Source organism: Rhipicephalus sanguineus, chromosome 1 (assembly GCF_013339695.2).
Source record: "Rhipicephalus sanguineus isolate Rsan-2018 chromosome 1, BIME_Rsan_1.4, whole genome shotgun sequence".
Taxonomy (NCBI): Eukaryota; Metazoa; Arthropoda; class Arachnida; order Ixodida; family Ixodidae; genus Rhipicephalus; species Rhipicephalus sanguineus.
Genome location: NC_051176.1, coordinates 204,106,121 through 204,119,628, shown reverse-complemented (window position 1 = coordinate 204,119,628; position 13,508 = coordinate 204,106,121). Strand labels below are relative to the sequence as shown.

Sequence of the window (13,508 nt, the reverse complement as noted above, 5' to 3'; positions counted from 1 at the left end):
AACTGGCAGATGACAATCAATGTCAAAAAATCAGCTTGCATGACGATAACGAGGAAGAGGGAGCCATCAAACTTTTGCTACACTATAAATGGCACTGCTCTGAGCAGAGTACACAAACATAAATACCTAGGCTTAACAATTACGTCCGACTTAAGGTGGGACGAGCACATTAGTAACATTACTTCATCTGCCATGCAAAAATTATTTTTTCTTCGCAGATCACTTCAAATGGCTACCTTGCCAACAAAACTCCTAGCCTACAAAACATTCGTCAGGCCTATCCTCGAATACGGAAGTACAGTGTGGTTTCCTCACACCCGCACAAACACAAAGAAAATTGAAGCAGTACAGAGGAAAGCCATAAGATTCATCCACAACAAATACAAGCGTGAACACTCACCCACTAGTCTTCTAACTCTTTCTGAACTTCCTACGCTAGAAGTACGAGCAAAACAGGCACGTCTAAAATTTATTTATCACTCCTGCACAATTATTTTAAAATAGACATTTCAAATTACGTGTCTTATTCACAAACACGAGCCACAAGACACAAACATACACATTAGTACAATACAAATGCAACACTGATGTGTTTAAATATTCTTTTTTTCCGGTTGCCATTCGCGAATGGAACATGTTGGCCCCTCACATCACTAACACTGAGTCACTGTTGAGTTAGAAATTGAAACCAATTCTTAGCTTCTTTAAACACCCAATGACAATGGTAATGAAACCAGTATGTACTACTTGTATATTCTGTAAACAGCCATGTAAGCGGCCTTATTGTTAAACTTGCCATTTTGTATGCACTTGTATTTTGTTTGTTATGTTGTGTAAATATTGCTTATGTACAAAGTGCCAGGTTGATGTTACTTTTATGTTCTGTATTACAGTTTTTTTTTACTATGATGAGCAATCATAGCATCTGTACAGAGTGCCCACCTGCTATGGTCTCAATAGAGACTGGCAGTATTGCAAATAAATAAATAATAAATAAATATAGAAAAGCAGTATCGAGGAATATTTAACAGCACATCCCGTGTTGAGTGTTACCATGTGTGGCTGCTAGGTGCAGTAGTCCACAAACAAATGTCTAAATTCATTATTTTCTGGGAATATTTGTAGGGGTGTGCGAATATTCGAAATTTCGAATATTTTTCGAATAGTGTTTGCTATTCGATTCGATTCGCACTGAAATTTTACTATTCGAACTATTCGAACTTCCCAAAGACAAATGCAGTCAACGTCCGATTGAAAATGACACCTTCAGATTTTCAATATGCTTCACCTCATTACACTCTCGTATTGCGGCAAAGCTGCCTTTCAAGCTCCGTTACGGTCGAACTTAGCCAAGAGACAAAGTCCAGTTGGAAGTTGTCCCTAGATTTTCAATATGCTTCACCTCATCACACCCCCGTATTGCGGCAAAGCTGCCTTTCAAGGTCCGTTACGGTCGAACTTAGCCAAGAGACAGTCAACGTCCGTTTGGAAGTGGTCCCTAGAGTTTCAGTATGCTTCACCTCATCACACCCCCATATTGCGGCAAAGCTGCCTTTGAAGCTCCGCTACGGTCGCAAATGTATTAACTCAAGTAAACGCCGATTCCAACATGAAGGTGAAAGATGTGGCAGAGTTGGGGGCTCAATTAATGCTGTTTTGGACTTGAAATTTGGGCAAGAAGTTCGAAAAATAGGACGCCGAAGCTTTTTAGCATCCAAAAATTCAGATGCTCTTAGATATCAAAGTCTACGAGGCAGATTTGGAACTCCGGACTTGAAGGGAGCATACTCTTGTCTGCCACATCAGTTGGGCTTCCACAGAAGTTGAAAGAGGAGGAGAGGCTGAGGAAATGGCATCTCTGCCTACCACGCGTAAAGTGTTGTCAGCAACACTTTGGTTGCACCAAATCATGTACATAAATGCAGTTCGGCCTCTACATTGCCTTATTCTTGATAAGACAATTATGAAACACCACCTCGCGAGCGCTTCATCAACCTAGCGAAAAGAAACACTTTCATGTTGCTATCTCACAAGAACATACTTAGGGATTCTCAGCAACTTTTTCTGTAATTTCACTTCGAATTATTCGAAAAATGTTTGAGAAATATTCGAAAATTATTCGAAATTATTCGATTCGATTCGCACTCAATCTTTATTATTCGAATTCACTTCGCACCCAAAATTTTGCTATTCGCACAGCTCTAAATATTTGCCATAAAACGCATTGTATTTGTCACTTTTAGCACCCAAGCTTCCACTCAGCAGCAAAATTTTGATTCACTGATGTAAAATGGCTAAGGCTAAACCATAATTGCAACGAGTCTCTGATCCAGTTTCCTTAGTCTGACCGTTGGTGCATACCACAACCACTTTTTGTGAGGTTAACTGCGCCCCTCGTCTCGCAGTGTGCCCGATGCCACAAAATATCTGTGATCTTTTCTATAAATCCACACACTAATTAACTACTGGTTCTGACTTCGGTGCGAGTGAAGTGATACCTACACAGATAAACATCAGAAATGCATAGGGGCATGATGGTGGCCACTGATGAACCACCAGTAGGACTTGATCACCGGCATCAGAGAGGGACATAGTGCTGCTTTAAGTGCACTGCCCTGAACATGCAACACTGCTGTGTGCCATGCGGGACACGTAGTGGGACTGCTTCAAGTGCAATTGGCATACAGAATTGAAAGCAGCACACGGTTACTGCATTGGCTCAGCAATATTGGTACATGCTGTGGATGTGCACAATTACGAGTGACGCGGGCACACTATCAGCGTATGCAGACCATTGGCTCCACACAGCAGCAGGTATGTTTCAAGAATCTTGTACAGTACGGTCCACTGTTAAAGGGAACACTCGAATGAACAACTTTCGTTTTGTTGGCCCCCTAACGGCTAGTGGATGCGGAAAGATTGTTCGTGCACGTTACTAGTCTATCATAAGAGTTCGGAACTGACAACCACCAGTTGTGTTATTCAAATCTAAGCCACCAGGCTTTCGCAGGAGAGCGAAATCCGGACATACACGAAACGCAAGTGTTCCCTTTAACAGTGGGACCCGTCTGTACACAGTATCAACGAACTATAGTATCAGTGAACCAGTCGTGGTGCAGTAAAGCATAATGCTTTACTGCACCACGACTGGTTCACTGATACTATAGTTCGTTGATACTGTGTACAGACGGGTCCCACTGTTAAAGGGAACATGCACCACGACTTTACTGCATTTATGCTTTTATTGCTTTGCATGGAAGAACTGCAGTGTAGCTTGCTGTTCATTGGCAACCGTATGCTGCTTATCCATGGTTTCGATTGCACTTACACACCCAAACATCCAACTGACTGAAGTAGCTAGTTATATATTTGTGACCACAATCGTCTTCACCAGCTGCACAAAAGGTAGATACCCTCGCACAAATGGGAAAGATTAAGAACATGTACTGCTACAGAAAAATAAAGCTGAAAGCTGCCTCAGTGTGTGCGTGTAGACATCCACAACTTTTGAAACACAACACAGTCAGCAGGTACGAGTTCATCATACCGTTCATGGAAGGAAGTTTCAGAAGCCAAAGAGAAATGTTCGCTACTTGTAATCGCAGCGTCTGGCACGGTCGAATGGGGGCATAGTGAGATGTCAGTGCATCGAACTCTGTGCGTTACCAAACTAGATAAGCTGCCGCATGTGTATGCTGCTACTTCCAAATAGCACCCTTAGTGTGATCAATGCGGGCATGAAAGCAGCACCGAGAAGAACTAAGTGCGTCAAATGTAATGCGTTATCAAACTAGCCAAGCTGCCACGCGTGTACACCACGTAAGTTCAAAGAGCGTGATTGGTATGGGCGGTCAGTCCAGGCTGCAGAACTCGGGAACTCCCACTGCGTCACTGCCATTTTCAAAGGTGTTGCGGGAAAGCCTGCCGATTGTCACAGGAGTGCAGGTGGTTGGGAGTTCAGGCATTATCGATACACACATGTAGCCTAGCATGTAGCATACAGAAATGCCCACCTCACCACTGTCATCTTCAGGTGCGTTGCGTGAAGGCCTTCTACCTGTCAATTGGGTGCACGTGCCCTGTAGTCTGGAGTTCAGTACTATATCCACTTTGCATCCAGTCCTATTCGAAGTAAAAAAAAATTAAAAATGCATGCAAGTTTTTAGGTGATATGGAAAGATTTTGATATAGGAAACAATTCTATATATGTGTGTTATTTATATCGAGGTTTCACTATAATTGCTGCTTGGACTTCAGCAATAACAGAGACGATAAAAGGACTTTGTCTGGGTTATCTTTCTTCACGCTTGCATTTTCAGGTGCATTATTTTTATGACAAATAAGTCCCATGGGAAGTACCAACTAGGCCAAGGAGTTCTTGTGAAGTTAAGTTTGCAGCGGCATTAAATTGTCAACAAACTCTTTAATCAGCATCTGTTGTTTTTTTGGTGCACTCGTTTAGTGTTTGCATTTCTTGCTTGTGGCCAATGTTCTGCTCCATGACTGTTTTTCTCATGGTTGTCGTCAAACCTTTTGTTCATCCAACTTTTTTTTCCAGAGTCCTTTTCCTGGTGATGATGAAGAAGAAGTGTTTGACAGCATTGTGCATGATGAAGTTCGATATCCACGTTTCCTCTCCATAGAGGCTGTTGCCATTATGCGGAGGGTGAGTGTGGCTTCACTTGCCATTTTCACTGTGCTGTCAATTCAGGTGCATGGACACTGTCTGCGTGTACACTCTTGCAAACAGTAATGCCCGCATCAAGATGTGTGCCCTGCTGTGAACCACTTGCCATTCAGTTCAAGGAACATTTGCTCATCTGCTAAGAGTTTGTGCATGCAAAAACACGGACAGTTACACAAAAATGAAGAGAAGGCACTTATTGCCGGCAATGCAGTCGGGCGCAGATACTGCGATAGTGAGCGAATTTGACACTACAGTCAAACTTCAGTATTATGAACCTCCATATAACGAACTCTGTAATGTAACAAACTATTTTTGCTACTGTTTCTTGCTTCCATCAAAATACCTGGATATTATGTCTCAATTTAACGAAGTATTTTTATGTTGCGGTTTCTATACAGTGAAGTTCAGTGAGCACAACAAGCAAAGCAAATTTCGACTAATCTTTTTTCTTTATAATTGCTAAAACATAATCTATGCTTGTCCCATTTTTTGGTATGTTTGGAAACTTAAGCTGAAAGACACTGCATATTTTTTTTTTTTTTACTGTACAGTCAAACCTCGTTAATACGTACCCGCTTTAAACGTACTAACGGTTAAAACATAGTTGCAACGAATCCCCGACAGAGTCCCATAGAGCCCAATGCATTCGCTGACCGCTTAAGCCGTAGTGGTTCGCCCTATGCCTACCGTTTAGTGCGTACCCTGCCTACCGCGATAACTTTTTGTGCCATAAAATTTTACTGCGCCGCTCAACTTCCCGATGCCAGAATGTGCCGCCAAAGGTATTCCGCCTTTTTGAGAAGTGCGCAGATCAGTCGATCCCCGATTCCGACTTCCGCGCAATTGTGGCAACGCCTTTGTGGGCATCAAGAAAGAACGAAGGCGAGGTGGCGGCCACCGACGCACGCGCCGACGTGACTTATCGCCGACAACCTTATCACAATAAGTATCTTCAGCTATCTGCTCGGGCACGCGTGCGGCGCAACGCTACTTTTTAAGCCTACTGCACGCTTTTATTAGGCGACAATCTGAACGCGCTGGGCCGCCGATCGCTGCCGCTTCGTTGTGCGCGGCTGTCTTCAAGGCTGAAGTTGAATTAATAGCACAAATAGCCCGACAGCAAACGCTACTAAGCCGTCATCAGGCGCGCACCGCTTCGTAGAAGTGAAAGCAGATCGCTGTTGCGTAGTTAGCGCTGCGTGTCGCGGACACCGAGAAACCTCGCTGCATTGACGCCATCGCACTAAACGCACGTGTATGGTACAGCAAGCGTAGCGCGGTTGTAACCATACTGCACGCTTTTATTAGGCGACCACCCAACGCGCCTCCGTCCGCTGGCAGGACCGCTAAAGCATCGCGGAGTGCGCATCGCTTGCATGAAGCTCGTCATCGCTGCGTTAACCGAACAGGCTACTCGCCGCATCTGCGCACGATCTGGAGCGAAGTGGGTACGAGCAACATTCCCACGATAAATGCGCGCGTGCGGCACAGCAAGCGGCCCGGCAGTGACGGCGTGAGCGGAGTAGGCGACGCGCTGCACGCAACTAGCCGGGAGACTATCGGGTACACGCGCCCGTACCGCGTTTCACTAGAACTGTATCAGTTTTCGTTTAGTAGCAGATCGCGGTTAGACGCACACACATATACCGCGAAAAACAGGCACTGTCCGTTCTGTCGCTATGTCGGTCACTGCGTTGACCGCGTATCCCGGACCCTGCAATAGTTTCGAAATGCTCTTCGGCGTCGCCACTACGCGCTATCAGGCAGTCGTGCGAGTGTGCCAGGATCTTTTCTCCACTTTGGCAAAAAGAAAGAAAAGGCTTTGCAGTGGGTACTTTAGGCAATATTTGCTGTGGCACTCAGCACTGGAATGAATGATCGGTAGCATGCAAGTGGTTCTCAGCCACAGTGTGGCAAGTGAACTTGGCCTACACAATAAATCATTTGCTGCTTCTGTTTTATTCATGCTACATCTCATTTCTTCAACACTTACAGCTGTTGAGGAAAAACCCAGAAAGACGCCTTGGCACAAGTGAGAAAGATGCAGAGGACGTCAAGAAGCAGGCCTTTTTCAGAGTGAGTTAGGTCTCATGCTCTATGTCACAATCCTTATAGCGTTGGAATTTCCTTAACCTTTTTAATAAAGTTTCAGGACATATTTTGTAAGAACAAAATTTATGCAAACAAGTATAATCATGTGCTAGAAATTCTGTGGCTACCACCACATCAAGGAAACTAGACCTGCAGTGAAAATAAGACTTACAGTAAAAAGCATTTGTTTTATTTCGTCTCTTCTGAAGGGGGAGAAGCTTCTTTTTGAACTAAACATTATTTTGGATTTTGCCACAAAATGTTATTTTGGATTCAGCCACTACTGATGCATGACCTCACCGATTTTCATGCATCCTAGATCATTGTTCTAGCCATAACAGCATTTTTAATTGTCAGCGCCTGATAGAGTTTTTGCTATTTTCTGTTTCATATTTTTGTAACCTTACAACAATCTTCTGACAAGCACTTCTTGAGCTTTGCCTTCAAGAGTAGAACACGATAGCGTAATGGGGCCCCGTTCACTTCGATTTCTCTATCGCTAGCCTGATTTATTTTCTCTGTGAACACCTCAACCGTGCTGCAAGAAAAGGAACTGTCCTAGAATGCCTACTGCAGAGGCTCAAGCGTCCTCCAAGTTTTTTTTTTTAGCAAGGGTGAAATAAGACGAGTTATTTTTCTCTGTCGTTCAAATTAACTTGGAAATTTCATAACATTTGTTCTAGCAAAGCTAGAACCATGAAATTACACTCATTGCACTTCTTGACATGTGTGGAGTGACATTTAATTCAGCAAGATTTGTGCAGCCAGTTTTAAGAAATGTGATCAAATGACATTTTCATAAATAATTAATTTCAAAATTGAATGGCCAATCATGGCAGCCATCACCCGCATCTCTCAACGCGCTACATTCCAGCTACGGTCCCTAGAACCAGTGCGAACAGCAATGACAACGAACAGTGCTTCCAGGTGGGGCATGTGTCAGTGCCTTTATGGAAGGGGAAGAGCGGAATGTAAAGCAGTGGTGGAGAAAGACAAGCTGCAGGACAGGAAACCGTACAGCCCATTTCCGATGGGTTAAATGTCAGCTCTTCTAGTTCATGGTATGGCCGCTAGATGTGGAAATTTGTGAAAAACGCATTGAATTCATTATTTTCCTCATGTTTTTACCTGTAGATTAGGTTGTGTCAGCAAACTTCAGCGCCCAAGCTTTCAGTTGGGCATAAAATCTCAGCAGCAAGTATCCCTTCAATGAAGTTGCCAATTGTCGAAGACCTTTTCAGTCATGTATAAATTTGCATCATTGTGTCTCTGCTGCCTCAGCATGCAAATATATAATGTAACCCATAAAATACCATTGAGATTCTCCTGCATAATTGTTGTGATAGTGTAGGTCCAAGGTACCTCTGCATTTGTAATGTGAATACTCAGGGTAATGTCACTTTTTTTCTTTTCATTCACAATCTGAGGCTGTAGTTTGAGCAGGAATTTTTCGAGCAATAGTTCTACTCCTCCCACTACAAACCCAGAAAATGGATCTTTCGTGTGCTTTCGACCTTGAAGCTCAAAGTCCATTTCCTCCTCGCACATGCGACGTCATCGCAATGGACATGCGCAGTGTTCGTTTGTTCTTGTGTCCCACACACTCCTCTCCTTCAATTGGTGAGAGGACAAGCTGGAGGGGTGCGCATGCCTCGAGACCTCAACTCCTGTCATGTGACTCCCATGCCAGCAATACAAAGAAAAATGTTGACAGCATGCCGCTGCTTGTCACGCGGGGGCGCCAGCACGTGGGATACCACTGTGGCATGCTTTTTCTGGTAGTTGCTGCTATCGCTCAACAAGCTTGGTTTAACCACGTTCAACCACAGCATTGATAGTATTCCAAAATTATCCTACCTTCAAGCAATCACTGCACAATCTGAAATACTTTTTGACACAAGTTGCATCTTTGCCCCGCCACAGTGGTCTAGTGGTTATGGCGCTCGGCTGCTGAGCCGTAGGTCGCGGGATCAAATCCCGGCCATGGCGGCTGCATTTTCGATGGAGGCGAAAATGTTTGAGGCCCATGTACTTAGATTTAGGTGCACATTAAAGAACCCCAGGTGGTCGAAATTTCCGGAGCCCTCCACTACGGCGTCTCTCATAATCATATGGTGGTTTTGGGACGTTAAACCCCAGATATTATTATTATTAAGTTGCATCTTTCATGAATGAATGAATGGTCAGGCTATAAAGTTTATATTGCCCCTCTATGTACCATTAATCTGTGAGTTGTGTTGTTTTATTTTTTACAGAACATTAACTGGGAACATCTGCTTATGAAAAAGCTGAAGCCCCCGTTTGTGCCTACTGTGGTAAGTAGGATATAGAGTTATATTTTTGTCATCTTTCATATCATTTGTGTGACAAACAAGTCCAAGGTTTAGTAGCTCACACTTCACCTCTATGGTGTTGACTCCAAAATATCACCTAGAGGTGATGGTAGGCGTACAAGCTCAAAGCAGTGACAATTGCAGGGATAGTAGCATAATCAGCAGTTGTCAGGTGCAACGAGTCTTGGTACTGTGGGAAAATCGGGTATGACAAGAGGGAACATGTTAAAAGTGATACAGTCAATGTCCGACTCCCTAGGGACCGCGAAATCGTCTGAAAAATCGGGCATTCCGAAAAAACAAATTCATGCTTTTTTATTCCGCTCAAGCAGTCAAATCACCACAGCCCCGTCCGAAATAGCTTTAATGCCTCCCCGTACACTTATTATGTATTTTGGTGCGCGTCCATGCTCTCACAAATACATTCGGTACCTGCCGCAAACCTCACTTAACTACGTGCCAACCGCCACTTGAAAATTAGCGTCTCGTGATGAGCGCCGCTGATACCAGCAAAGCGCGGAATAGATTACGGCTCTCTCGCATAGAGCATTTGGAAACGATGACACGAAACACAAAGATTGTGGTGGAAGAGCGGACGACTCGTCCGGCTATCCCCGATGCGTGTGCGCACGTAAACAATGTGCACACGCATCGCCGAATCTCCGCCGATGCGCAGCATTTGCTGCCGTGTGAAGCTGATCATTTCTAGTTGTGTGCAGCATATCGCCAACTAAGCTGACGCCATCATTGTACTGTTGCTGTACCGTATGCATGCATTTGTCATGAAAGGGTTTGTGATGCCCACTCCGTACCTGACCATATACGGGCACGGCAATGGTGAGCCGGTTTCGTTCATGAAGGCAACGCATCTGTGCGGCGCACTTCATGGTCTCGCACAAAGAGGCAACATGAATCGGCGCGGCGCGTTTGGGTTCTCGCCTATTAAATGCGCGCAGTACGCATGCAACTGCGCTAGGTCACATGCACTGCTGAGCAGTTAACTGAAGATGCTTATCGTAAGGGTTGTCAGCGATTAAGCCGTACTGGCGCGTTTGCCAGCTGCCGCCATCACGCCTCCATGCATTTCCGCTGCTTATCCGTGAAGACGTCGCCGCCGCATGGCGCCGTGATGCGGCCCCTTTGAATTTCTGGTCTGCTTCGCCCCATAACGCTTTGGCATTGCGGCAAAGCTGACTCTCCCAGGTAGACCTTTCCCATTTATTTAGCTGCAAAAAACTGCATTATTTTGCTCTTTTGCTTGTTTGTGAGGGACAGCGACACCGAACATTTGTAATACATAAAGGATCACAACGTTGCTGCATCGTCTAGCAAGCCTGCGATGTGGCGCAAAACGTCAATGACATCCAGCAATTTCATTGCGGAAGGCGAGGGCGTGATGAGCGATCTCCAAAGATCCGTCATCGTCTCCGTGATCCTGCATGATCCTGTACACTTTCCACCAGCGCATCATCAGACATCTTCTCAGTAGTGATGGCACAGTCCTCCGCATACAGAAAACCTCAAAGCTACACGTCATTCGAGGCTGCTCCATTCATATGCAGTGAAACCCAAGCTTCGCTGAGATCAGGCGGGCCTGGAGACTCTACACTTTAGGTTTCCGTGTGCGGATGAGTCTACACCGGTAGCATCACTTCACGCTGTTAATAACTCCTCTCTCAAGGGGCTGGATGAACGATGTGGAGTCCACAGGCAAATACTGGAGTTTCTTTGTTGAGGCATTCATGCTTGGAATGATTTTCAAAGTGACTGAATGCGTGGGCACGGGGGTCGGCTTGTGCACGTGCATAGCGCGGCGTCAAAAACTAAGCATTCGGAAAACTGTGTGCATGCGCGTCGATAACATTCACCTTTGCTTTGCCTCTACTGCATTCTGCCGCCGCCACTTTAGAAATACCGCTCAAATGTTGCACTTTCTCACGTATAACTTGCACAAAAAAAACGGAAAAATGTGCGTAAAAAGTGGGGGTGTGGATTATATGCATTTTTTTTTTCTTTTTGTAGAGTTAAAATTAGGGGTGCGGGTTATGTGCAGGGGCGGGTTATATGCGAGAAAATACGGTATTTACTTGTAACGTTTTGGCAGCATCGACTGGGATGCTCGCAACCCTGGACTTTTGTTTTGGTGCACGTTTGCTAAACCATGCGTGCTGGTTGAGAGACGCACTGATAGTTTTCATGAATTCATTTCAAAATGTGCTATCACCTCGGTCGCATTGTAACATTGTAACACGTGCGTATTTGCATGTGTTATCGCCACGGCTGGCAGAAATGGCGACACACCTGTGTTACTGACATCTATATTTTAGATAACATTGAAGTAAATTAAGAAGCACTCCAGTAAAAATGGAATAAGATGCACAGGTATAAACTAGAGCTGTGTGAATAGAAAAATTTTTGGTGCGAAGCGAGTTCGAATATTGAAGTGTGAGTGCGAATCGAATCGAATGTTTCTCGAATATTTCTAGAATATTTTTCTAATACTTCGAAGCGAAATTGCAGTTAGAGAGGATTCCTAAGCATATTCTTATGAGATAGCAACACGAAAGTGTTTCTTTTCGCTAGGTTGATGAAGCACTGGCGGGGTGGTGTTTCATAGTTTTCTTATAGAGAATGAGGCAATGTAGAGGCCAAATTCTATTTATGTACATGATTTGGTGCAACAAAAGTGTTGCTGACAGCACTTTACACGTGATAGGCAAAGATGCCATTTCCTCAGCCTCTCCTCCTCTTTCAACTTCTGTGAAAGCCCAACTGATGTGGCGGACAAGGGTGTGCTACCTTCAAGTCTGGAGTTCCGAATCTGCCTCGTAGACGTCGATATTATATATAATATCTGAAATTTTGGATGCTGAAAAGCCTCGGCTTCTAATTTTTCGGACTTCCCGCCCAAATTTCAGGTCCAAAACAGAATTAACTGAGCCCCCACCTCTGCCACATCTTTCATCTCCGTGTTGGAACCAGCGTTTTCTTAATACATTTGCGACCGTAACGGAGCTTGAAAAGCAGCTTTGCCGCAATACCGGGGTGTGATGATGTGAGGCATGTTGAAAATCTAGGGACCACTTCCAATCGGACGTTGACTGTGTCGTAGCAAAGTTCGACCGTAACGGAGCTTGAAAGGCAGCTTTGCCGCAATACAGGGGTGTAATGAGGTGAAGCATATTGAAAATCTAGGGACCACTTCCAATTGGACGTTGTGTCTTGGCTAAGTTCGACCGTAACGGAGCTTGAAAGGCAGCTCTGCCGCAATACGAGAGTGTACCGAGGTGAAGCCTATTGAAAATCTAGGGGCTACTTCCCATCGGACGTTGACTGTGTCTTGGCAAAGTTCGACCGTAACGGAGCTTGAAAAGCAGCTTTGCCGCAATACCGGGGTGCGATGAGGTGAAGCATGTTGAAAATCTAGGGACCACTTCCAATCAGACGTTGACTGTGTCTTAGCAAAGTTTGACCGTAACGGAGCTTGAAAGACAGCTTTGCCGCAATACAGGGGTGTAATGAGGTGAAGCATGTTGAAAATCTGAAGGGGTCACTTTCAATCGGACGTTGACTGTATTTGTTTTTGGGGAGTTCAGATAGTTCGAATAGTAAAATTCTAGTGTGAATAGATTCGAATAGCAAACACTATTCGAAATTTCGAATATTCGCACACCTCTAATATAAACATAGCAACAAGTTTGGACGTATTTATTCAAAATGGCCCCATAGCTGCCGCTGTGGTTCAGTGGGTACCGTGCTTGGCTGCTGACCCAGAAGGCGTGGGTTAGTACCCAGCCGCGATGGTCACATTTCTATGGAGGCGAAATGCTAGCGTGCACGTTAAAGGGGCCCTGCAACACTTTTTCAGCATGGTTAGAAAACGCTGCCGATCGGTAGTCAAGGCTCCTGAGAACACGTGAGCCAAACATTATAGCACAGCACGCACCTTGAATTTACAATTAATTCTCAAAGTCAGCTAGAAATTGTTCCCTCTTCTTTCTGCAAACGATGCCATATACTCAAATTCACGCCCAGTGGCCGATTTGAGTATCGTGGGCTGCATGGTTACTGAGGCCGCCACGTGCCCACACGGGGGCTCGCGATCACACTGAAAGTACAGTCGAATCCCGCTATAACGAATACCGCTACAGCGAAATTTCCGCCACAACGAATAATTTTTGATTTCCAGTCAGCCGCCCATAGAAAACAATGCAAAAAAAACATCTCGTCACAACGAATACTTTTTCTCGGTATTTCCGCGTGAACGAAGTTTTCGCGAGTGCCACCACATGAGGAAAAGGAGCTTGTCTAGGATTGCCACGAAATTCTGCTAGAAACTCGACCATTTCTCGTTGCCAGAGCCGTGTGGCCGCATCGCAAGACCTGTGTCTTCATCG

General features: G+C 44.9%; 1 protein-coding gene across 2 annotated transcripts in view; it reads left to right on the top strand.

The window, feature by feature from the left end:
* The window catches only part of LOC119405874 (serine/threonine-protein kinase N2), a 133,696-nt gene that overhangs the window by 104,328 nt on the left and 15,860 nt on the right, over positions 1-13,508 (top strand). For both annotated transcript variants that reach the window (XM_037672704.2, XM_037672711.2), the window contains 3 exons: positions 4,559-4,666; positions 6,683-6,763; positions 9,034-9,093. In XM_037672704.2, coding sequence (XP_037528632.1) covers positions 4,559-4,666; positions 6,683-6,763; positions 9,034-9,093 — 249 coding nt within the window. The remainder of the gene's footprint in view (positions 1-4,558; positions 4,667-6,682; positions 6,764-9,033; positions 9,094-13,508) is intronic.